The 27,233-nt window shown below is 36.2% G+C and overlaps 1 protein-coding gene across 2 annotated transcripts in view; it reads left to right on the top strand.

Moving 5' to 3' along the window:
- Positions 1-219: 219 nt before the first annotated feature.
- The window catches only part of LOC127942027 (serine/threonine-protein phosphatase 2A 55 kDa regulatory subunit B beta isoform), a 71,831-nt gene continuing 44,817 nt past the window's right edge, over positions 220-27,233 (top strand). Inside the window, exon 1 of one of the 2 annotated variants that reach the window (XM_052537548.1) lies at positions 220-450. In XM_052537548.1, the coding sequence (XP_052393508.1) occupies positions 372-450 (79 nt within the window). In that variant the 5' untranslated portion in view covers positions 220-371. Of the gene's footprint in view, positions 451-21,857; positions 22,342-27,233 lie in introns of those variants that run through there. The other variant, XM_052537551.1, reaches the window with a different exon arrangement.

Raw genomic sequence — 27,233 nt, 5'->3', positions numbered from 1 at the left:
AAACAAGAGAATATACCATATATAGCCGTAGGATTGACCTAAGTGGTCAAACAGCCCTCGATTCGGATTTTTTCACCAGGATAAAGCGGTAAATTCGAAGTCGACCAGTAGGCGGACAGACAGCAGCTTCTCTCAACACAAACACCCCTCCCATCAGACCGGGACAAAATCAAACCATCCTCCAGCAAGCAACGGGAGCAAGAATCATGGTCCGCGGGAGCAACACAGATGTTTTCCCCCTGACAGAGACGTAAAGCCGAAATAATGAGCGTGAGACTTGTGCCATCGCGTGGTCCCCTTCTTCAAATGTCCGTGAGCTTCACGAGGACAATATAAAGTAACCTAATGCGCATACTAAATCCAGTATAACCATGAAATGCTTCTCCCGGTACCTGCCTTACATCTTCAGACCGCCGAGCAGCCTCCTCTCGTCCAGCTGTCACAGTGAGGGTAAGTGACTGCTGTCGCTTCACACTGACAGTGTGTGAGTGGAGATGATGCTACACTGCCTGAAGTCTATACAATACACTATACATAGCCAGATGTTGTTGGATCGTGTTGCGTTTGAAACGTCGTCTAGCCTGACATTTAATCTACCTACACAACATTTTAAGGCATTATAGGCACGTCTGATGCCCCAGAAGATGTTGTCTAGTTAGGCAGTCTTGTAGATTTTGAAACACATTACAGGTGCTGATTAACTATAGAAGAACACATATAGCCTACATTGTAAAATTTGTGGTAACAAATTAATTGGTAACATAAACTTGTTGTGTGTGTGTGTGTGTGTGTGTGTTTCATTCTGTATTTCAGAGTGAAATGTCTTATTAAAATGATATTTAAGTGCAGTTTTATTATCAAAGCTCTGTAACTTTGATTGTAAAGGGGGGAATATATAACGCAATACAATACAATGATATTTGAGGAAAAAAAAAACTTTCCTTAAAAATCGTTTATATCATATTTGATACATTTTAACATGATATTTAAAAATAGAAAGATGTATAATCAAGTAAGTTTTTTAGTCCACTGAATGCTAATCTTGAACATAGCTTACATTTACTTAATATAAAAGTCTGCAGATTTCACACCAAAGCAGACATATGTACCTCAACCTAAAGATGGATATTTTTAGATTTTAAATGCCTTTTACTTACTAATATATATATATATATATATATATATATATATATATATATATATATATATATATATATATATATATAATTATATTTATATAAATATAAGATACAGAGTCATGTACAGAAATGATGAGAACTCTAAAACTGAAACATACCTATTTTTGTTGCCATTCAAAGCTTTAAACTAGTTCTCAAGTACATCTACATTTAAAAAAACTTAACAGATACTATCCAGAGTGACATTATATTGTATAATAGGTCAATGAATACATACATTTTATATAAAAAAAATTACTTCAAAAGTAGCTTTAAATTTAGTTATTATAATGTATTTATCCTAATATTATTTTATTAGAATGGGTTTTTATTTAAAATATGTTAAATATTTAATCTATTTCATTAAATCTAATTAAATGTAATCTATTTATTTATGATCTAACATGATCCAAGGCATGATTAGATTTATTTAAATTTGAAATAAGCTGCTATTTAAACAGTAACCTAACACTGTGTCTGCAACGGACGCAACAGTTGTCATGTCGCGTCCGGTTTAGACATGGTTTAACATTTTCCCTTATAGAACCACAAAATTGCATGTGCAAAGATGGCTTATTACCTTCATATATTGTGTGTTATCTATATATAGGCCTGAATGAACCTGAAGGGGAAATACCTTTCTAGTGCAGCACTAGAGCTACTAAAAGATAAAGATACCTCTATAAGGCCCTGTAACAGTAAGTCTAGAGTTTCTGCCAGTAAAGAGATATTTAATTACAAACCCATCTCCAATACCCTCGTCCTGTAACCAACATATTGGACATGTAATACCATACAACACCTGCAGCTACACATCTTCCTCTCCCATATTCATCTTTCCACTCGCTGTCTTTCATTTTCCTTTGATTCTTCTTTTAGCCAGAGGATGCAAACACTGTTTTATCATCGCTTGCTCTTCTGTGGTTCTCAGAGTCTTGTGAAGAATTTCCATTGACTGTCTGTCCTCATGCATGATTCTGTGGTTTCATCTCTTGCTGTCTCCTTCTGAGTCTGCTGTTCAAGCCAGATCTATTGGATCTTGAAAGGTTACGGTCCCCTTGCTTGCAATGATGTATCACAATACTGTGTTATGCTATTCTATTACCAGTTTGTTTTTGAAGTCTATTCTGGTGCCAGGGAGTTTCCTTGTATGAGACAAGAAGCTTCTGAGCTCTATTGGGAATTTTTAAAGTAAGGTTACATTGTTCTTTGTATAATTGAAATAAAATAAATCCATCATGGCAAAATGAAAGCTTGACTACAGTTCTACAAGTGTGGTATAATGAGATAATTGCCCATCTCTTTAATAGAATGAATGTGGTGAAGAGAGATCAGGAGATATTGATTGACCAGTATGTGTCCTGGTGGAAATGGAAGTAAAATATGTAATTTCTTTAATTGGATAACTAAAGCCTGGTTTATTCTTGATGTATCCTTACATACCCTGTCTTCAATGTTAAACAGCCTGTTACTCATCAGTTGTTCTGTTGTTAGAGATTCATGGAAGAATTTTCCCATAGCTTTTGAAGCATTGAAATATTGCCCAAACAAAACACTCAGGAAGGGGACACCATTTGTAGGGGCCTTCCAAACGAAAATAAACAACTGAATCCTTTCAGGAATGTGCTGTTCCACAATTCTGTTAGCGAAAGGTACATTAGATGGTCACTTCAATGAGGTAATTTGATCGTTTTTGTGAAAAGTGGGGACATCCCATAGGTGTAATGGTTTTAATACTGTACAAACTGTATATTCTATGGCCCTACACCAACCCTTTACCTAACCCTAACCCTCACAGGAAACTTTTTGCATTTTTACTTTCTCAAAAAAAACAAAAAACTCATTCTGTATGATTTTTAAGCGTTTTGAAAAATGGGGACATGGGTTATGTCCTCATAAGTCACCCTCTCCTTGTAATACCTGTGTCATACCCATGTCAGTATACAGAGTTGTGTCCTGATATGTCACAAAAACAAGAGCACACACACACACACACACACATACACACAAATCATATTTTAAAAACTTCATTAGAATATATACAGAGGTCTGGTATGAAACTCTGACGGCGCAGTCCGATAGGTCTAACTCAATCTGACGTAATGACATCATGATCACATGGCACAGCTGATTGGTTCTCTTCCTGTATTGGTAGCCAATGAGCTCAGCTCGCTGCTCAACATTCAAATATATGACTAGAGCTTGCCGTAGCAGTACAGCTTGCTTCAGAAATCCTCCACCTTCCCCAGCACCACCTCTATAGATCTGCTACGAGGTGATTCATTTACGCAATGGGGTAATTTCATGTATGTAATTCTTGCATCCGCCAAGACCAAATACATTAACATCGTCATGTACACTACCATGACAATCCCTACGAGAGTTGTCATGACAGAAGTGTAATTACTTGCAACATATTAACAGCAATAATAAGATATTCCTGTTGTCACTGTCTAGCATTATAATGGTAACATTCCAGTTGAACATAATGCGGAATTAAGTTGTCTTTCATTGCTCCCTTCACCAATGCATTTCAAACGGCTTCATTATGACACACAAGTGTCCTTCTCTCTACAAATTCCCCACTTCAAGTGCTTTACCCTTCTGAGTGATATAGGGATGCTCACTTCCAATTTGATTTTGCACATGGACATTTCTGCATGCTCTGGGACCCAAAAACGCTCTGACATCAGGAGCTGCTCTTGTGTAAGCACACAGTCCTGCTGTTTGTTCTGAAACAAAGCAGCACAACAGACTAAATTGCTAAATTACAATGCACACACTTTGGTGTGTCTCAGCTCTCTGTCGGAAATAAGCTGGAATGCAGCTGGCGTCAGTGTATCAATACAGCGGAAACTGAATATTGAAATATCCATTTTTGACATTTCAATTTTCATTCTTTGCTTAAGGCCAAACAGACTTTGTTGTTGTATGCATGTGCCAGCATACAGTCATGACCTACTCCATTTGACAGCGTGCATGAATGCAGGCGGTCGATATGTGTATTAAAAAGTTTCTTTTTTGTCCAGTGTCTGCATTTTTTTCTCTCCTGATGGGCAGTAGGGCCTAACTGATTACATGTAATCAGATTCCAAAAATTTAATTATTGTTATTGTATTATATCAAATTTTAAAATGCTCAAAATCAGTCTACAGTTACTTTTTTATTGATTACACAAATACATATTTATGTACACAATAGCAATACATTATTCATAATTTATTGATTATCCCTAAATCATTTGAATTTAACTTTCTATACCTTTCTATTTACTTGCAGAAACCCCTGAGAGGTAGTAAGTTAATAATTAAGTAGCACATTTGCATGTTTATGGTTCTCTAATGTTGGTTAATGGTCACAGAACATGCAAAAAAATTATTTTACTTTTTTTAGTGTATTATTTATTTAGATTTTAGTTTTCAGTTTGGAAAACCTTGAAGTAATGTAATGTACATGTTGTTAATAACAATGGATGGAATTTATTTTGCACTCTCTTTGTATTTTTATATCGATGTTCTACAAGATTAACCTATTTAAATAAACAAGTTAGGTCAAAAGTAATCTAACGTAGTCAAAAAGTAGTCTGATTGTTTTTCCTTAAAATGTATAATGTAATGTATTTGACTAATGAATTTTTGTCTTTTGATAATTTGGAACCAGTAATAGACTACAATTTGCAAGTAATCTACCCATCATTGCCGAAGAAAACATAAATAAAAAAAAATAAGTAAAATCTTTGTATTCCTTAAAACTAAAGTTGCTATCTCATAATCCTCTCACACAAGCGCTTGTCAATGTGGGTATCTGTTGTTGTTGTTGCAGTCTTCACTATTTTGTTGTTGTCTTATTAGTTTCGTTTTCTTCTGTGAAACAACAGTCTGGGCCAGTGTTGCCACCTTGAGGAACAGCTGATTAGTGCAAAACTCAACCTGCGCGTACAAAGTAGTGGCATGCTTTCCTCTCAACAACAAAATAAATACGCATAACAAAAATTACAGTGGTTTGAAAACAGCAATTGTATGTTTGCACAAGCTCTGCAATTTGTAAACCTTTCAATAAAGTTCACTTTTGCAAGCCGTTTCATACGGAGTTCCGCACATGACATGCAAGAAAAAAATAAAAAAAATTTGCGCACGATTTGCTAATTCGTTTCCTCAATGTACTAAAATGTGCACACGATTACTATTGTGTACCCTCGATTTGCTAAATCATGTTCACGTTTTAGAAAATCAAGGGAACAAATTAGTAAATTGTGTGCACAATTTATAAATCGAGTGAACGAAATAGTAAATCGAGTGAACGCTATAGTAATCGTGTGCACGTTTTAGTACATTGAGGGAACAAATTAGTAAATCGTGCACACGATTTAGTCTACTGTTTTTTCCTGCATGTCATGTGCGGTTCTCCATAGTTTCAAACTCCAACTTAGGCAAGCTGAAACAAACTCTAAAGTCTAAACAAACTTAGGCCTGATTTAGCTGTTATGATGTCATACCAGTTTATTCTTCAGTTTCCCTCTAAGTATCGTTATTTTTATTTTTTTTATAACCATCTACTTGGGCAAATGTGAAGTTTGGCCGACCATTACTTCACTGCTGTTTCAGCTGATATTTTCACACAGCCGTGTAATATTTTGCATAACAGTGTAAGATGGTGAGTCAAGTAGGACTTTGATTCTGGATCTATTTGGTCCTGAAACATTATTCTTACCAATCGGATTGTAGATATGAATCAGTTAGTCTTAGGCTGTGGGATGGTGCTGAGGTTTGAACATCATTATCAACTTATCATTTACATCTGATTTCAGAGTTAATGGTTAGAGTTTGGGAAAGTGTTTTGCTAATGCACTTTCAGTTGCTTTGTATAAAAGCATCTGCTAAATGGCCATTTACTGCTAAAGATACCCACACACAGTTATCACAAGGCATCCTACATTTCATGTGTAGAAGCAAAGGAGATGTTAGTGCATTGATTCAGCCTATAGGGTAAATATGTAATATAAAGATTTTTACAAGCAGTTGCTGATCACAGATGCCTGGAATAACACTTGTATTTACTGAGCGTGTCACACATATCGCCGTTCAATTACAGCATATTAACCCTTTCCTGTTAGGCCTTAAAAGTGTTAAATGCAACTGGAGTTCAGGGATGCAAGGGAGAATGGGTTAAAGAAATCAGATAGGATAAACTGATCCAGCTCTGGTACTAGGACACACTTTAGCGATGTCAGCAACCCGAAGAGTAAGCACAGGAAAGAAAAGGAAAGAGAGAAACATTTTCAAATGTCACTGTAAGCCAGTGGTACACAATAGGAGTGTGTGGTACTCATTGTCTATGATAATACTGTAAGTGTTGTTTTAGTGATGCTTGAACTGACATTATTAAGTATGTATATGCCAAAGAAAAAGAAAGACAGAAAAGCATAATCTAATGATTATCAAAAAGAGTAATCAAATAATAATTTTTTATTTCATGATTAATCAGTAGGCTTTGGTTATACATATTCTTACTAATAAATAAATCAAGGTAATCACTTAAGCTTTTGAAAAAGGTTTTGTAAAATTACTAGTGCTGTCAATCGATTAAAAAAAATTAACTAATTAATCGCACAATTTTTTAAAATTAATCGCGATTAATCGCGATTAATCGCAATTAAAAGACTGAAACTTTTTGGATATTTAAATGTAAAATGTAAATAATTTATGTAAACTCAAGACAAAGAAACTATTTAAATTCAAAATATGATTGTTTATTGGAATTTTTGTTTAACTTGTAACACAGATTTTCTCATGTAAACAACATACCTGCAATAAACCATCAATATCCTCCAAATTAACTGTTGGCTTGAAAGCCATATTTATTACAGAAATAAAAACACAGGAATCTAAGTACCATTTGAATTTCAAAACAATCAATGCCAATAAAAAACAAAAATGATTTCCATGTTGAATTCTAAGTGGACTGCAAAAAAATTCCAAAGTATAGTCATCGGTACCGCAGTACCGCCACTTCCAAATATAGCTCTTGAGCGTACCGCCACCTCTCCGTGCGCCCAGAACGTGCTTGTAGCGTAACGGTACGCTCATCTGGACATCTGTTTTAATAGAGGTTTTAATCTTTTACCTGCACTGCCGATTTTCAGAGCGCCCTTCACAATGCAAGCTTCCTAATTCATCCCACCCAGAGCAGAAACTACATTACCCATTCACCCTTAAGTTATACAAGTGAATAGCGCATGTGTCGCTTTTCCCACTGTTAAGTGTCAACAACTCAACGTGGCCGGAGAAGGTGTGTGAAACTCGTTGTGAGTTATACTAAAGCAAAATCTTGAGTAGGCTATTTATTGTCTGATAAACATTAAAAACTGTCTGCGGAGGTTGAGTCGTCCTGCAGCCCCCGCCGGCTGCTCATTGGCTGCAGCATCTTTTTTCTAAGTTCTAAAAAAATACCGTAGACGGCAAGGCACAAATTTAGATATTCATTTATCTAATTAATCTATAGCCTATGCACAAAGACAATATGATATTTTTGTCCCCTTTTTTGTTTTAAAGCTTGATGAAGAGAGAGAGCGCAAGTTGCTGCTGAGGAGGACAGTGATGCACGCGCACAGGAGTGATTGACAGTTCGCGGCAATGTGTTCAAAAAATACTCCGCTACACAATTATTTCGTTATTTTTGTTTAAGCTTATTAATGTTAGCGTTACAGAAAGGTCTGATTTACGCACTGTTACAGTCATTGTTTTTTTTTTTTTTTTTTAACAATGACATTTGAGTTCATGATTTTAATGTTGCTGTTTCTTGTGGCAGACTGAATGAAGAGTAATGTTTCTTGTGGCAGACTGAAGAGAAATCCGGCAGAGTTTTATACTGAAACTTTCCGTCTAAAAGTCCTTCCTTGGTCTTATCCATATTTCTTTGCACGTTGAACACACATAGGCCACAACTGGAAATAAAAAAAAACTGCAACCGCGTTAATTGCGTTATTTTTTTTTTTACGCGTTAAATATTTCAAATTAATCGAATGCGTTAACGCGCTAATTTTGACAGCACTAAAAATTACATTATCATATATATATATATATATATATATATATATATATATATATATATATATATATATATATATATATATATATATATATATATATATATATATTTTGTAAAAGTATTAATATTTATGGTACTCAGTAGTTGATTTGACCCAGTGAGTGCAATACATGTCACAGTAATCAGGTTAGTAAAAAGTCATTACGTGAGCTCTTGATTCAGCTGAGCTGTAATAGAACGGCTGAGTTATTAAATACAGAAACACATTTCCCTCAGGTGGTTTATGGGAAACATTGGATGTTACACAAGTAACGTATATCATTTATTACTTTATAAACCCATTTGTGTCAATGCTGGCTTTGAGAATGAAAGAGGCAGAGGTGAGAGAAAAAAATAATAATTTAACATTTAATAAAAGCAAAATGGTTTTATATTTTGTAAGTAAATCATGGGCTGATTAAAATCTTCGGGTGAACTATTCCTTTAAAGTTTTTCATTTCTCCAAATAATAAAGTACCTTTACCTTTTAGAGTGCAGGTCTAGAATAATTTTGGTGCCTTTTGCAAGCTAGTTATGTTGGCTTATATATATATATATATATATATATATATATATATATATATATATATATATATATATATATATATATATATATATATATATATATATAATTTATTTATTTTTTTATTTTTTTTGTAAAATTATACAGTTGTGAAAATATTATTTCTTCACGTTCCGGATACATCTATGATACCACTGTATTTAAATAAAGCTTAAAATGACACTGTGTTGCAAATTCAGGGAATATTGCAAAATTACAGAATTATCCCATGATGCATGTATGATTTTCACTGCTGAACATTGTTGCTTGACAGTTTCTTTCTTTGTTACAGCAGCAGTGGAAGTTTATTAACAAAAACAATGAAAAATGTTACATCAAACATCCACGTCTTTTTAATAGCCCCCAACACAGATAGTTTATTGAGGTTCAGTTAGGACTGTGTGGTTGTGTTCTTGTAAATACAGCACTTGAAAGCAGCATTACAGAATTTCTTGAGCAGTAGACACTTAAAGGCTGCTGTTGTGTTCCCTAAGTTAGGACTACATTATAGTGCCGTTTTATTCAGCTATGCCACAAAGCCAACCTAAGTGCTTCAGTGAATGTAAGAGCAGTGTAAAGAGGACAGCACTTGGCTTCTGTCTATATCTGAAAGTATGCATGTAATCGCTGTATATGGGCTTTTAGTCTGTCATTGTTTCTTGCTTTTGACCATAATTGTTTCTCTTGTCAGGATGTGGCATTTAGTGTGTGTTAGTGTAGATGTGCCATACTAGTTACCCTCATAGCTGCAGTTTCTTGTGATTGATCCATGTCTCTGTGTCTTGTGAGAGTGCTTCAGCTCTGTGGAATCAGAGCGTTCACATTTACATTTTACACATTTAGGCTTTTATCCAAAAGAGTTTAGATGCATCTAAGGTATACATTTTATGAGTTCACGGCATGCATAACCTCTGGGGGGGAAAAAACCTAGTTATTCATAATCAAGGCATGTTTTTTTGTGCTATTTCAATTGTTTTTGAAAGAATTCATATTTAATTTGAATCATATTTAACCAAGTTATTTTTTTTCCGCATTAGTGTACACACAGCACCCCATATTGACAGAAAAACACAGAATTGTTGACATTTTTGCAGATTTATTATAAAAGAAAAATTGAAATATCACATTGTCCTAAGTATTCACACCCTTTGCTCACAGTGCATGTCAAAGCTAATGAGAATCATGAGGTCAAAGAAACCACCTGAAGAGCTTAGAAACAGAATTGTGGAAATGCACAGATCTGGCCAAGGTAACAAAAAATTTGTGCTGCACTTAAGGTTCCTATGAACACAGTGGCCTCCATAATCCTTAAATGGAAGACGTTTGGGATGACCAGAACCCTTCCTAGAGCTGGCTGTCCGGCCAAACTGAGCTATCGGGGGAGAAGAGCCTTAGTGAGAGAGGTAAAGAAGAACCCAAACATCACTGTGGCTGAGCTCCAGAGATCCAGTCGGGAGGTGGGAGAAAGATGTAGAAAGTCAACCATCACTGCAGCCCTCCACCAGTCGAGGCTTTATGGCAGAGTGGCCCGACGGAAGCCTCTCCTCAGTGCAAGACACATGAAAGACCCCATGGAGTTTGCTAAAAAACACTTGAAGGATTCTCTGGTCTGATGAGACCAAGATAGAACTTTTTGGCCTTAATTCTAAGCGGTGTGTGTGGAGAAATCCAGGCACTGCTCATCACCTGTCCAATACAGTCCCAACAGTGAAGCATGGTGGTGGCAGCATCATGCTGTGGGGGTGTTTTTCAGCTGCAGGAACAGGACGACTGGTTGCAATCGAGGGAAAGATGAATGCGGCCAAGTACAGGGATATCCTGGACGAAAACCTTCTCAAGAGTGCTCAGGACCTCAGACTGGGCCGAAGGTTCACCTTTAAAACAAGACAATGACCCTAAGCACACAGCTAAAATAACAATGGAGTGGCTTCACAACAACTCTGTGACTGTTCTTGAATGGCCCAGCCAGAGCCCTGACTTAAACCCAATTGAACATTTCTGGAGAGACCTGAAAATGGCTGTCCACCAACGTTTACCATCCAACCTGACAGAACTGGAGAGGATCTGAAAGGAGGAATGGCAGAGGATCCCCAAATCCAGGTGTGAAAAACATGTTGCATCTTTCCCAAAAAGACTCATGGCTGTATTCGATCAAAAGTGTGCTTCGGCTAAATACTGAACAAAGGGTCTGAATACTTAAGACCATGTGATATTTCATATTTTTATATAAATGTGCAAAAAATGTCAACAATTCTGTGTTTTTCTGTCAATATGAGGTGCTGTGTGTACACTAATGACGAAAAAAAATTTACTTAAATTATTTTAGCAAATGGCTGCAATACAACAAAGTGAAAAAATTAAGGGGTCTGAATCCTTTCCGTACCCACTGTATATAAACAAAAAAGTTTGTAGTCTGTGATTCTTTTAAAATGAAAATTTGAAAGAAGTCTCTTATGCTCACCGAGGCTGCATTTATTTGGTCAAAACTATGGTAAAAAGTATTGTGAAATATTATTACAATTTGCATCTTGTATTTTTACAATTGTAATATATTGTCAAATTTAATTAATTCTGTGATGCTGAATTTTCAGCATCAATACTCCAGTCTTCAGTACAGTACATATATATTTTTATTGAATATACCACACTTTGAATGTTTTCTCTGTCTGAACTGATTCATGGAAATTAAATAAACTTACCAACTCCAACTTACAATCCATCTTTTCATGTCTTGTATTTCTGAACAACAGAATATATTTGAAATCTGATGCTACAGATACAACTTTTTTGTGTGCTCCTAATTTGTGTGTATATCAACAACAGTTGTTATATTCTGAGATCAAGCGAGGTCCATCAGTAACTGAACCTCGCAGCAGTAGGCCGCCTCACTGGCTCATTTCAGATGCTCATTTACAGCTCAGCTCTGCCATGAAATCATTGTCTGGAAATGAACCACTTATGGCAACTGAACAAATCTCTGCTAGATAGATGGATATCAGTAAATATCACAAGCATTAGTATGCCCACAATATAATCAGCCTGTACATCACATTCATGAACAAATGTACTGTTTACAGTTGGCCAGAGGAGGGCGCTAGATGAAAAGTGTTGTAATTGTTGAGCAGGCTGCCAGCTTGATGGACAGCAATGTGTGGAGCCAGATGGTCTTGTTTCTGCTTCACTTCCCCTGTCCTGTACTCCTGTCATTTTAGGCCTGAATAAACATTTGGACTGCCAGATCTGTGACACTCTAGAAGATGTGAATGAGACGGTGCGCGTATGCGTGTGTGCTCATGTGCATTGTGTATATGTGGCATCCTTTCCTCTGTATCTCACAGCACATATGGTCATTGTTATTCCTACTAAATGACAAAACCAGAACAGAGCCTGGTGAAGCAGTGCTATCATCTCAGCCAAAGACGCTGCTATCAGCTAAAATATTCCATCATCCAGAGACACATTCATGGTGTATAGGCATAACCCAGAGGAGGACTGACCTCAAACATCTAAACCTGACGACTGTAAAGGTCAGCTTTTTTTCTTTTTTTATTATAACAATTATTCACTCAAAACATTTTTCTTTCTTGGTGGAACGGAAAGGAAGTTGTTTAGAGAGATGTCTAAATGACTCTTTCCCATACAATACAAGTAGATACAAACAGGTTGAATGGGATTTTATGTTGTCCAGTCAAGAAATAAAGTCATATGGATTCAGAACAACATGAGGGTGAGTAAATGTTGACAATGTTTACATTTTTGGTGCAAACTTTATTTATTTTTTTACTTTTTCTGCTCCTTTAGTGCATTATGATGCTTGCAATGTGTTTTCAATGAATTATTCTGACTCATGTGAGCTATATAAAATTTAGCATTTCTGTATGCAATACTTACAAATGTGGTGTATATTATTAGTCTTAACCCTGTTAACCCTATAAATGTTGTTAAAAAATTTAATATAATTTTACTGCTTGGAGTGGTAACTGATTTGTAAATTTACATTTATTTATTTTTTCGTTTACACATGCTTTATCATAATTACATTGAATAATTTGGTTTATATGTATGTGTGTGTGTGTGTGTGTGTGTGTGTGTGTGTGATTTGTCAAACAAAACAGTTCTTTTAAAATGTAATAATATTTCACAACATTGCTGTTTTTGCAGTATTTTTATATTTTGATTGAATAAATGCTGCATTTGATATAATCGAATATAATACAATCTAGTGTTTCTAATCGTAGTGTTTATATACATACATACATACATACATACAGATAGATATCTATCTATCTATCTGTATGTATGTATGTATATAAACACTACGATTAAAACGTTTGTGGTCAGTAAGATTTTATTATATTTGATTATATCAAATGCAGCATTTATTCAATCAAAATATAAAAATTCTGCAAAAACAGCAATGTTGTGAAATATTATTACAATTTAAAAGAACTGTTTTGTTTGATAAATTTTGACAAAGTTTCAAAATGTAAGATGACATTTATTTGTGTGACGCAAATCTGAATTTCAGCATCATTCTTTGTCTTCAGAGTCACATGATCCTTCAGAAATCATTCTCATATGCTGGTTTGGTTCAACAAAACATTCTTATTGTTATCAATGTTGAAAGCAGTTGTGCTGCTTAATATTTGATGAAAAGAATGTTAAAATGAACAGCATTTAGAATTTGATCTTTTTTTCTGAAAATAGAGTAGCTGTAAATGTCTTTGCTGTCACACTTGATGAACTTAATGTGTCCTTGCTGAATAAAAGTATTAACATTAATCTCAGTAAGTTACCATAAAAGGATGATTTGGATTTGATTTTGTTCATTTGTCAGGCTTTACAGGTTTATTTTTTATTTTACTCTTCTTTGTACATACATATATATATATATATATATATATATATATATATATATATATATATATATATATATATATATATATATCTTTTTTTTTTTTTTTTTTACATATCTTTGTATATTTATTTATGTATTTATTTATTTTGAATTTTGTCAAGTTTGCATTTCCATATGTATCCTCATTGTCATGGTTACACTGGCACAGACACAGTGGGACCAGCAGGGGTGCAGAGTTTCCCGCTACGAGCCGTCTGCCTGATTCACATAACAGCCTTCCCAACACAAAGCGTGACTGATGTTATGGACAACAGGTCAGCATTTAGGAGCAATGGCTCAGTGGAGAGGAGGCCATATGGCTTTGCTGGTTGGCAGAAAGGCCGTCTGATTCAATTTCATTCAAAAAACCTGTTCCTGTAGCTCAACTGGTAGAGAACGGCACTAGCCATGTGTCAAAGGTTCAGTGCCCAGATATTGTACTGTGAGCCGCTTTGGATAAAAGTGATTATGAATGCAATTTTAAGACCAGGCACTTAGCCCTTACCCCTAACTTAAATGGTATACCTGATGTTCTCAACCTTGAAGGGATAGTTTGACCAAAAATGAAAATTCTGTTAAAGGTCCCATTAATCGCGCTTTTTTGAAGCTTTGATTGTGTTTACAGTGTACAATATAACGTGTTCATGTTTCACGTGTAAAAAAACGAACGAGTTCTGATTGGGCCAGTGGTTCCTGTGTTGTGATTTGACACCAGCTGAGCGCACGCTGCCCTCCTGGTAACGTGATTGGGCTAGTTTTGAGAAGCAAGTGTGCAGGAGCATGTGCTGGAGATGTACTTATAATCACAGGAGCGTTTTTACTGATGAGATGCGCATGAAAATCGCATTCGTTATTTTGCACAGCTAAACAGCGTTGCCCTTCGTGTAATAAGTTACAGAGTTAATAAGTGTTACCAACAATATTGTGTCTCATTTAAATTTTGGGGACCATTTCTCACTATTAACTAACTATTAACTATGACTTTTGCCTCAATAAACTCATAATTTGCTGCTTATTAACTGTAAAGTAAAATAAAATCATGCGCAGTAAGGTATTAGTATAGCATGTGCTTTATAAGTACTAATAAAATAGCCAATATTCTGATAATATGCATGCTAATAAGCCATGGTAGTAGCAACAGTGAAAATTGGTCTATAAACTAATATATTACCCAATATTGTTCCTCTGTGTTGTTATTGTTATAGTTGTGGTGTGGGAAATTTCCAATGTCCAGTTCACATAGATTTAGTTATCATTATTGTTATCCACCTTTTTGTGATCAGGCCTTAATTAGGGTTACTGGGGCATTGCTGCTGTTCTGTAAGCACCAGAACTGTCAGAGAATTTTTATGCACTGGTTTAAATAGACAAATCGCATACACAAATCAGACTGAATTTTTGTGCTGAACATTTGTGTTGGAGTAAAACATAGACTGTAAAAAAGAAGGATGACGCATCTCCACTTCCTTCCACCAGTGAAGCCAAAACATTCTCACTATGGCCACTGTTATCTTGCGAAGATGACATAATTTGGAGGCAGACTGTGCAGTAGTGATTGTGAGGTGGAGTTGCGGTATCAAAGTCCCTCTCAAACTCCTGCAGACCCAATCGCAAGATCACAATCATGACACCACACCCCATTTTTTTATAGCATCAAAAAACGATTTCAAAGCAAACATATTAGAAAAAAGCGAACACTTAAACATACATCAGCATGCTAAGAACTATACCTTAAATGACAGAAAAATGTATTTGAAAAAAAAAAAATTGAAATGTAATTTGATTATTTAGTTTGTCTCAGGTCCCATTATATTACATGGAGAGGGTAGGGTTTGTGACATATACTCTCCATCCAGTCACCTAGGGGCGATGGAGACGCTTTGGCTTCACCGTTCAGGACTCGTGCTGCATGTCTGGAGTGAACAGAGTTGTGACCAGGGGGCAAGGAACTCGACCGGAAGTTGAAGTCGGGTGGGGGCTGCCATCTTTTAGCAGAACTTCACTTGCGTTAGCATTCCCATTGACTCCCATTCATTTTGGCGTCACTTTGACAGCGAATAACTTTACATCTGATGCGTTTAAAGACTTTATTTCTAAAGATACACGACAATGTATAAAGGGCTCCATTACCTTTTATGTTACATTATGGCCCTGTATAAACAGTTTTTGTAAAAAATAGGCTAACGATTGCATCATGACCACTTGTCTCTCTGTCGCATTACCGTATAGACAGAAGGAGAAGCTCGCAGGCAATTAACTTAATATGGCGTACTGGCGTTACATTTTAAAATACTATACAAAATAATTAATCAGAATACTTACTCCTGCTCACTCACGACAAAGAACTCCCCGCTCAAGCTCGTCGCCTCTGCAAGATTAACGATGGCAGTTTGCACGCACAGCTACTAGAAGATTTACATCTGTCAGACAGGTTGCTGACGTCGTCAAGCTTCGTTTGAGTCTGCGCGTCAGAAACGGAAGTGCTAAAAAACGCAAAAAATGGGCTTCACTTGTCTCAATTGAGTTCCAATGGGGTCGCTGTGTCCATTTCTTTTACTGTCTATGGTTGTGACCCCACATTGCGCTATCCATGGTTCTGAATTAGCAACCTTCTAGCAAACCAGAACAAGCTATCTGTTTCTTGTGTACAAACATGGAAAAGTGTCTGCTCAAAAATAAGACTTTTGTCTTATTTATGCTGTTTGTTTTTTTTTAAATTGGAATAAGCAGGTACATGTTATTGATGGGTAGTTGCTTGAAAACTCAGCAAGTGTGACTATTGATTTGTAACAGTCTACATGAGTTTGTATAACATGTATAACAAAAAATTTGCCCGATCAATGTGTGTGTCAGTGACGTCTGTGGTGGAACAGAACATATTGACAGCGGGTGCATCTGGAACATATGGTTGAGGGGTTATCTATGTAGGCTCGATAGGGGCTGGTCATCCTTTGTGTTTGTCCTTCATTCTGAAAATGTACCAATGTGACCTTAATGAAACTTTTTTTCTGATGCTGCTGACTCAACTGCAGTTGATTTCGCTGTGCACAATTACAGTTTCTATGATGCTTACTATTTGCATTAGTTTGGCACGAGAAAGACATTTGTTGAGGGAACTGCAGTTTTAAAAGAAATATCAAATTAAGAGCAGGGGCTAAAAAAAAAAAAAAACATAGTTTAAAGAATGTGGTGACTGAACAATTGACGGTAGTCATTGACTTCCATAGTATTGTTTTCTATAGTATGTTAGTCAATGGCTATAGTATTTATACAGTAATTGTGGTTTTTGTGATGATGTGGAGTTTGTGTTGTTGATGTATTATTGCTCATGCTTAGAATGCATCTTAAAGGGAACAATGACCCAAAACTGAGAATTCTGTCATCATTTACTCCTCTAAAACATAATTTACTCCTCCAAACAACATTGGACCTCATGACACAGATGTAATGACAAAAGTTTTACTTTTGGGTGAATATATGATTACATTATTTAGCACTGGGTGAAAATGCTATATAATGTAAGCATATAATGGTTGCTATTAGTATTGGTAGTAACAAAGTGAATTACATGACACAGTTGGTCTTTTCGGTGAGACTTAATGTGAGTCAACATTTTAATATTTCTTTGAGTATAACTTTGTTTAATTGGCATAAATGAGAGCATCTTTAAAAGCCACGTTCATCTTTTTTAGGTGTATTAAGGCTTTGCACTTTTATTCATATACACCTGATCTTTTGTAAATATACTGTATTTCTAATCCCTTTCTTGCGTTGAACGTCTTGCCCGCAGTTCAGACTCTATTTTAGTCTCCCTATTTTAGTGAATAGCTTCTGACACAATTCAGTTTATTATAAGATGCAAATATGCCACCTTATTTATCAGTGTACTTCCACATTGTCCACTGTCTTAAATTAAAAAAACAAGCTGAGTATTAATTACTGTGCACTGCATAAAGCATCATATAATTATCATATGGTGACCCAGATATCTAGATAAAATTTTACCACCAGGCCCCAGCTGATTCCCACCCCTACTTAACAATGTCAAATTTTGTTTGCCAGTCATTTCTCATTTTCTACCTTACACACACGCACTCACATTATGATGGCGCAGGAGGCAGGTGGGAGGAGTTTGGAGGAGGGTCAGATCAATAGTGTTCCTGCTTTAATTACCACTCCTCCATTCAGGACACACACTAAACCAGCAGCAGTCTGCCAGCTTTATCATGAATCTGTGTCTGCAGTGGTGGGGGGAGAATGTCTGGCATCAGTACCTCACTTATCAGTTCAGTACATGCATTTTTTTCTTTTCTTTTTTTTTTGCATTTACAGGGATATTATTCACCCCAAAATATTTACAGGTAAACAGAATGAATTAATCAGACATGAGGGAAAACTAGGTGAAAACAGGAAAACGCCTGTTTCCCCCAGGCACAACTTCACAGCATAACAAAAACAACAAAAAACATGGTATTACATGGTACACTGTAAAAAAGGACTGTGATTTTAACGGTAAAAAACTGTGAAAATGCTACAGTACAAAACTGTTTACTGGTCAACGGCAATTTCCTGTAAACTTTACAGGGAAAAACCATAAACCTACATTCCCAGAATTCTCTCCGTTGCATTTCAAATTTTGTTTGAATTTGATGTTTTTTCTTTGAAATAACTATGTTTCTTCTTAATTTTTTCTCATCTGTTATGTGTATTAGGTTTGTATGTTACATAAAATGTTGTTAAATTAATGTTTATTGCATATTTCAGTTTAATGAGTCTCACCATGATGGTGTTTAGTGCTTGTGTGAATGACACCGTGCATTTTATTAATATATAGTCTTTCAAAGGCAAGAGATTATCATTCTATATATATTTGTGTCTCTTTTCATGTGCAAGCAGTTTTCCTGCAAATTCGTTTTTGACATTGCTTAAACATTTACAGCCTGCACAGATTATATAGTATTTAATAGTATTTTCAGTTTGAGCTAAATTGGGGTGAATTTGTCACTATGATTAACATGCACTTAGAAAGAGGATCATGCCCTTAGAACATATAGGCCATGATGGAAGTAAGTGTTTGTGTGTGTGTGTGTGTGTGTGTGTGTGTGTGTGTCCGCACACTGGTGTCTATCTGCTGTCTGCCACTTCTATCTCACCATATGTTGTAAGGAGGACTGCTGCTGACACTATTGAGCTGACCTCCATAGCACCCATTAGCAGAACACCAGTGATATCTGATGGGACTGAGCCTGGTTGATACTGCATTTCATGCCTTAAAACCAAACAGCCTCTGCCAGACAGGTGTTCAGAATCATCAAACCTTTTTCATAAAACCAGTATTCGTTCAGTTTTACCAGAATATACCCAGGTGCATTAATCAAACAATGTTGCAGGTTGCATAATGGAAGTCGATGTCCTAAATAATCTGTTGTTGCCCCTGAAGAACTCTATACTACCATACCATTACCACTACCATTTTTTAGTCTGTTTAAACCCTGCCACTTTCTTACAATCAACTAGAAGCTCACATTCAGAACTGCCTCTGAAAGATTAAACCAAGTCCCTGCCCACCCTACATAGCGCACCAAATTGCGATAATTTGACATGGATGATACTAAGATACATTATAATACCCTCATTCAAAGTACAACAATGCTGTTAGTTGATATTTATATATATTGCAATCTTTTACTCACTTTTTAAAATTTTTGGCATTGGACTTTTTGAGTTTGAATTTTTGTTCACACATACTTACTCTGAATCTCATTTTCCACAAAAATATTCATTTTAAAAATGATTGCTGTAAGTATATCGACAAAGTGTTGTAAGGTAAAATATTCCAGCACTTTAAAATTATCAATTTGTTTTCCACACCCCTACAAATTCAGAATGAGCACTCTAAATGCATGTAAAAATGTTTCTATATTCTTTAAGGAAATTAATGCAAAATACAGTTTCAGAAGTAATAGGAAATATTTATGGGCAGTTAATTTGCCCAATTCACCCACCATTGTCAGGCAAAATAAATATTTTGGACACTGGTTATAGTTACTGTAAATGCACATATATTTGTCAAAATTCAAAAGTCAAAATTTATTTTCTGCTGTACAACTTAAAATACATTTATTATCATCAGCTTTCTAAGCATATGACTATGACTGAGTTAAAACGTCTGTTGACTGAACAGAAATAATCTTCTGTAATTCCACCAGAACTAGTATCAAGATTACTCCAGGGGTTCGGCGTGCCCCTTTATCTTCTAATTAAAGGGATTTGAGGAAGAGAGGATTTCATTCGCCACATAGTAACAAACAATGGGATTGGGATATGATGATTTAGAAGTGGTCAACAGTAAGAGAAGACCTAAGGGTGCATGCTTCACTGCTTTTTGTATTATGGAGGAATAGAGATAATGCATTTGACTTATTTTGTGTGCAACTCAAGGGCAGTGATGTGTCAAATAACCTGTGCAGGCCGTAAATGTTTAAGCACTGTCAAAACCGAATTGGCAGGAAAACTGCTTGCACATGAAAAGAGACACAAATATATAATGAATGATACTCTCTTGCCTTTGAAAGACTATATATTAATAAAAATGTACAATGTAATACCATGCTTTTCAAAACATATAGTAGAACCATGGTATACATTAAAATAATTGTAAATGCTAAGATATAATTACCAAATACTGAACATATGTAGCAATAGGACATTTTAGACCTATTAGACCTAAATAAATAAATACATATTCCCCCAAATTGGGATGGCATAATATGCCCCAATACCATCAAAGTTTTAAAAATAAAACAATTGTTAAACACAATTCATGAAACACAATTGTAACATAGAAGTGTGCAGAAATTTGTGACAACTTCCCCCAAATTTAAATGACTGATCTACTGACTAATTCTCAGTATCACCACATGAAAAATTATATCTACAACTACTGTAAGTGCATTTGGCTTTATCAATATACATAAAGTACACTCATATGATAAAATATAAACTATATCACAATTTTCAACTGCTTGATTATTGCAAAATGTAAACTATATTATAGTCCAGCAATATATTTAAAGTTGAATATATAGTATATCCTTCTTTATCTACGTGCACCCAGTACACTCACATAAAAGTGACAGATACTATATTTCAAATCTGCATGATTGTTTATGTTGTTACAAAATGTGAACTTTATTGCCCAAATAATTGTTTTAAGTTATAGAGTACATCCATCCAATTTTGCCTACAATATATTCAGTACAGACAAATCTTGTCTGTGTGAACCTTGATATCATGTTATCATTTATAAAATGTAAAATACATTACAGCACAGCTCTGTATATGTTAATTTGGATATATGAGTAGATCCAACTTTACCCAGATTCATACAGTATACAGAGATTTATACTATACAGCAAATCTTGTTTATATTGTAGTACATTCAAATTTACCTATATATATATATATATATATATATATATATATATATATATATATATATATATATATATATATATACTTTACCTACATACACAAAAAAGATATATATAAAAAATATGATATATAAGATATATACAATATCTATAAAGCTATATATAGCCTACTATATAGCAAATCTCAACGGTTGCATATATTGCTGCAAAATGGAAACTGTATTATTGGCCGTGCAGCTTTAATCTGCTCAATGCCACTTAAATACATTAATATATTAAGATAATAAACATTAACATGATTTTCTGTAAAGTCCCACTGAAGCAACGTGCGTATTGTCTATAATATATTGGAATTTTGTTTGCAGGAAAGAAATCGCAAAATAATAATAATAATCACAAGAAGGGGTTTGAAAAATGACCCGTCAGCCACCCAAGTAGCCTAACATTTCTATCTAATCGCTGAACCGCCAGACTGCTATTTATGAGCAGGAGTTTCATTAGCATCATCATCATAATTATACAAGTGATGCAGATGGGAATAATTCAACAAGTGCTGAAACACCATCACACATAACATCATCGTGTGCGCACACACAGGCTGGAGTGATGCTGACGCAGGTGGACAGAGGGCCGGGGGCGGAGTCACTGTTGCAGCACCAGTCTCAGTTCAACCGATGCTGCGCGTCCACGGCAGCCGCTCGTCAGCACTTCAGCGCGCTCATACTGAGCGACAGAGAGGAAACCGAGCTCTCCAAGCCGGTAGTCTGAGGCAGCACCGCCGGTCACATCTGAAACATGACAACTGATTTCAAAACATGGATTTAGACGCGGATTGTTGTCATTTTGGATGACGCTCGTTCAACTTTATATTAAATCTCGGTTTGCTGCAGACAGCCCCGCCTTGTGACACATTGCGAGTCCACACCGGCTCTCTCCATCATCACACTGTTGTTCATTTATTGCCGGATTTCAGTGCGTCCGCTCGCTGTGTTATATGATGGTGCGTCCGTGTCTTGCGCTCCGGGCTCTGGGCTGAACGCATGCACGAGCGCGGAACATGGATAGATAGCGCGTTTCTCTCTCTGTGTTTCTCAGTGTAATCAGCGCCTTTCTCAATGGATGAGGAAATAGACACCCGCAAGATCAACAACAGCTTTCTCCGAGACCACAACTATGCAACTGAAGGTACATCTTTCTCTCAGGTGCACCTAGAATCAGACATCCTGAAGGAATTATTTCGAAACGGTCTTCTAAAGGGCTGGGGTTTAATAAGTCAGCCTAGATAAACTGATTTCATTTTATTCTGGTTATTTGTGTATTTTTAGGAAAACTGAATACATTGGAATTTCAGTTTATCAGATGCTTGCATCAGATCCATTCCAACTGAACACTCCTGTATGCTTCCTTTAGGATTCATAAAAAATACAGAAGAAATACAGAAGTTCTGTTGGGATTTTTATTTTAATGTGGAATTTTATTTTAAAAATCCAACATATTCCTACAGAAAAACTTAATCTTCTGGAAAACAAATGGCTTTTAGGATAATTTTTTTAAAAAAATAAAATTATAAAATTCTTTAGGAGTTAAAGTTTATTGAGTAGGATTTAATTTGATCCCAATAGGATCGGTGCCAAATTATGATGGATATCCCTTATAGCAATCCCATGCATGTTCTGTAGAATTAATTTTTTAAATATTATTATTTCTTTTTTTTTTTTTTTTTTGATAAGGCGGATAATTATTTCTCATTAGTGTGTCAGTCATGCTGGCATCGTCCATGTGTAACACAGATATAGTGATGTGAAATACGGATTGCAGACTTTAATTTGAGCTAAAAATAGCTGAGCAGTCTAACACTTTAAGAAGATTTTCTGTTGTTGGTTTAGTCCGCCAAGCTACAGTACATCAGTAAAAGAGCTGACAGTTTAGATAATGTAATTGTATAATGTAAGATGCATTAAGATGTATCTCTAACAGAACGAGGTAGACATCAACCAACTAACTTGGAAGCAATTTTAAGGGGATTTTCAAATGAATATTACAACATTTTAGAAAAATAGATCTCTACTGTTAATTAAAAGATAATTTTTATGAGTTACAATTCATACAGTAAGGTCATCAGTATCCCTTCAGAATCCTTTAGGATCTGGTCAAATCCTAAAGGATCCTATACATATTTCTTTTGGAGGACTACACATTGACAAATAATTTCTCTACAATCATGCTTACAGGAGGAAAACTACTGTATAAATCAGGCTTTTTCACAGTTCTGAACATGTCTTCTATTGTGAACTGTTAGAGTTTTTTCGCTTGTCTAGATTATACTGAAAGTAAAAAGGCGTTCTTCTTCCCTGACAATAGACAGCTGAGGAGTTTCACTGAGACCCTCCTCTCAAGCCTTCAACAGGACTGGTGCGATGCATCATTGAATGATCTTACTTTGTGTAATTTAATGGCCTTTTTAATTAGTTTACAGCTGAGACCGGCATGTTGTGGGAGATAATTTTTGTGTTTTGGGGGAATCAAGCTTGTTTTAAGAGTCTTATTTAATATCCTGACTAATGATACTGAATTGGTAATTACAAGACATGCATATACTTTTGGGGTATTCTGCTACTTGTGTTGACAACAAAGCTACCTGGTTTGACAATTTTCTTAAAATGTTAGTACATTGCAAGCATTGGTTGTATTTGTGTGTACTTCTGAGATGAGCTCCTGTCATCTGGAGAACAGAATCTACTTCATGCCACTTCCCTTGTTAATTCTCTGTGAATTGTGCAAGCCCTCTCCTCTCATCCATCACTTACGGCCCCTGTAGAATATACTGTTGGTGTGTCTGATGGCCAAACTTACCATTACAAGAGAGAGACAATTTGTTAAATCATTGACTATTTATAGCATAGTGCTTACATATATAACTTTAATTTGCAAACCAATCATTCAGACTTTTTTGCTGAACTCAATTAACCGATTCATTGAAGGAATGTGATTCATTTACAAATTAGACATTTCTGCTGTTATCATGAAATACATATTTTAATATAAAATGAAAAATCTTGATTACAATATGGAGGATAATAATGAACAATTATGACTATGATTGTAGTAATCATACAGAACTATAAGAACAGAAAGATGTTGTTTATTTCACACAAAGTTGTGGATTCAGAAGTCTGGAAACTGTTCTGGAAATCTTTAAAAAAAAGACAAAGCAAAAGTGACGACATAATAAAAGCAGTAATTCACATGTGTGTGTCATGATTCTGCCCTCGTGTCCTGATTGTCCTCTAGTCTTGAGGCAGGATCATGACAGGCCCGTGTTTTGTGTACAAGCACATGGCCTTGTCTTTGGGCCATGTGCTTGCGTTGTCTCCTTTCCTTGCCCCGCCCCCCTTGTTATCCTAGTTTTGTCATTATTGCTTTACCTGTGTCACCTGTTTTGTTATGATTAGTCTCCCTATTTCTATCCCCTTGTGTTCACTGTCCTGTGCGGTTCATTGCTACACGCTAGCTGTGTCCAAATTCAGGGTCTGCATCCTCCTTAGGATCCTTCCTTCCTGGTTGAAGGAGGATGGGTCCTCCGACGACTGCAAAAACCGGAAGTCGGTGTTTGTGAATTTGGACAGCCTACCCTTCTTTCAGTTACCTCCCTTACCCGTTGCTCATATCCTGTCGCCTAGCCACTGTGACAGCGTTAAGCAAGACGCGGGTGAAGAGCTCATCGTTCTCTCCCCGGAGCTTTATAAACACTTCTGTCTGCTCTTTCGTCCTTAGAAGCGTTAAAAACAGCTTCAATCACTAACAAATAAGCTGTGTGTAAGGGTGTATTCACACAGGCAGTAAGGAAGAAGCTAGTTTACGAAAGTAAACTTTTTTTTTTTTTTTACATATACACGTACAAATGTAAAAAAAAAATGCTTAACGCTAAAACAAAATGCCTAACTAGAAAACCACTGAAAATATATATTTTTGAAAAGCCAGTTTTTAAAAAACATCGAAAATAATACTCCTCCCCCACTCCGCTACCGCTCGCTTCGTCCTGCCGAAAAGAATTATGGGATAGGTAGGACGCGAAAGGATCCACCACACCCATCCTTCCAATTCGGGGAAAAGGAGGACGCATTTGTGGGCCGCATTTTGAAGGATCCTACGAATTTGGACAGCCTTCGTCGCGGCGCTGTGACGTAACATCCTTCAAATGAGTCCTCCGAAGGATGTAGACACTGAATTTGGACGCTGACATTGTCTCACTTTGAAGAGTCGTTGTATTACCAGTGAGTGTTTACCTGTAGTCAGAGTTCCTGTGTTAAGAGTCTTTTGTTTATCGTGTCTACCTAGTCTTGTTAAATTATCTGTCCTTGCCCTAGTCGTTGTTTTCCCCCTCGTGGGTTTTGTTTTTCCCTTTTGTGATCAATAAACCCTGTGTGTTGTGCATCCTGTCTGCGCTTGAGTTCCTCCTTAACCTCCACGTGACAGTGTGTGGTGCAATATTACAGTCCGATTCAATATATTCGGCACAGCATCGTCTATTAATTTTAATCTCCCTGAAAATCCTACATCGAAGTACCTTGTTTGTACATAAATCCCTGGTGAAAGAAATGAAGTGAACAAAGGACCAAGTTCTTACGCGGTCTGGATCTTTATTGAAAATAAAGTTCATCCACTCTTTCCTTATGTTGGGATCATAAGGAAGGCTATGCAAAGACTATGTTTTTCCACAACTTGTCCCTGAACAGCATCTTGTTGTCTTGGAGCATCTTTATCGTTTGGTTTCTGTGTAGTCCGCATTTGCCTCTCTCATTATTTACACTCCATGGATGAATTGGTGGGCGGAGCTAAACAGGCAGTGATGTAGAAGTAGGTGTTGATCTTCTGCGGAGGAGGGATTGAGCCACACCGTTATGTCATAAAGTGGCACATTTCACAACCTGATGTTTTGGTAGACTGGCTTCAGCATAAGCTGTTTTAGACTAACAAGAAAGTTTTGAGTTCTGAAACTTATAGGATGTTTTTATAGTACAGTGACCTATTAAATGTCAAAATATTATGTGAATTTTGAAATCTAAGTTCATAACCCTTTTAAAACTTTCTAAACCATCATCTCTTGGTTCCTTGAATGGTCATTCACACATTTATGAGAGAGTGGCGTTCTTCCGGATGATTTAGGAAACAGGCGCAAGGGCTTTATTTTGCTTCTCAGGAAATGTAAGTCTAGTTGTTAATTGTCTTGAGCATTGTTAGCGCTTCAGCAAGCTGAGATTGTGAAGCAGTTTCATCTATAAGTATAACAGCATTTAAAACTGATATAAGATGGTAGGGAAAACTTTCAGAAGGCTGTTTCCTCTTTTGAGTATAGAGCAACATCATCTGCAGAAAACTGACCAACAGTCATTACCAGACACAGCTGTACTTAGAGCTTGAGCAGTTAACCACCATCGTACTGATGCCTCTGTGGTTCTGACATTCAAATAAATGAATGATGACCTATGCATTTTCAAAGCAGTTTTAATGCAACCATGTTTATCTCTGCTACGCGCTGGTCCACAAGGTCAGCATACTGTCAAAGCAAGACAACAACAGACCATATATATACCACAGAATGAAAGCCTTCACAATAAAAGCAAAGGTAAAACTTATACATGGGCTGATAGGTTGACAAAACAGGTCATTCAAGACCTTTTGAACTCAGCTGCATAGAGAGATCAAGGGTAATGTTATCTGAGTGACGTGACATACAGCCAAGTATGGTGATCCATACTCTGAATTTGTGCTCTGCATTTAACCCATCCAAAGTGCACACACACACATTTATGCTGCGGCACCCGGGGAGCAGTTGGGGGTTCGATGCCTTGCTCAAGGGCACCTAAGTCGTGGTAATGAAGGTGGAGAGAGAACTATACATGCACTCTCCCCACCTACAATTCCTGCCTGCCCAAGACTTGAACTCACAACCCTTCGATTGCAAGTCCAACTCTCTAACCATTAGGCCATGACTTCCAACAACTATGGTAAATCTATAGTAAATCAGTGAAAACCTAGTGAATGTTTAGTCTGCAATAAAATAATCCTACACCCAT

Source organism: Carassius gibelio, chromosome A21 (assembly GCF_023724105.1).
Source record: "Carassius gibelio isolate Cgi1373 ecotype wild population from Czech Republic chromosome A21, carGib1.2-hapl.c, whole genome shotgun sequence".
Lineage (NCBI taxonomy): Eukaryota > Metazoa > Chordata > Actinopteri > Cypriniformes > Cyprinidae > Carassius > Carassius gibelio.
Note: the sequence above shows the minus strand (reverse complement) of the source record. Positions and strands in the feature narration are given on the sequence as shown.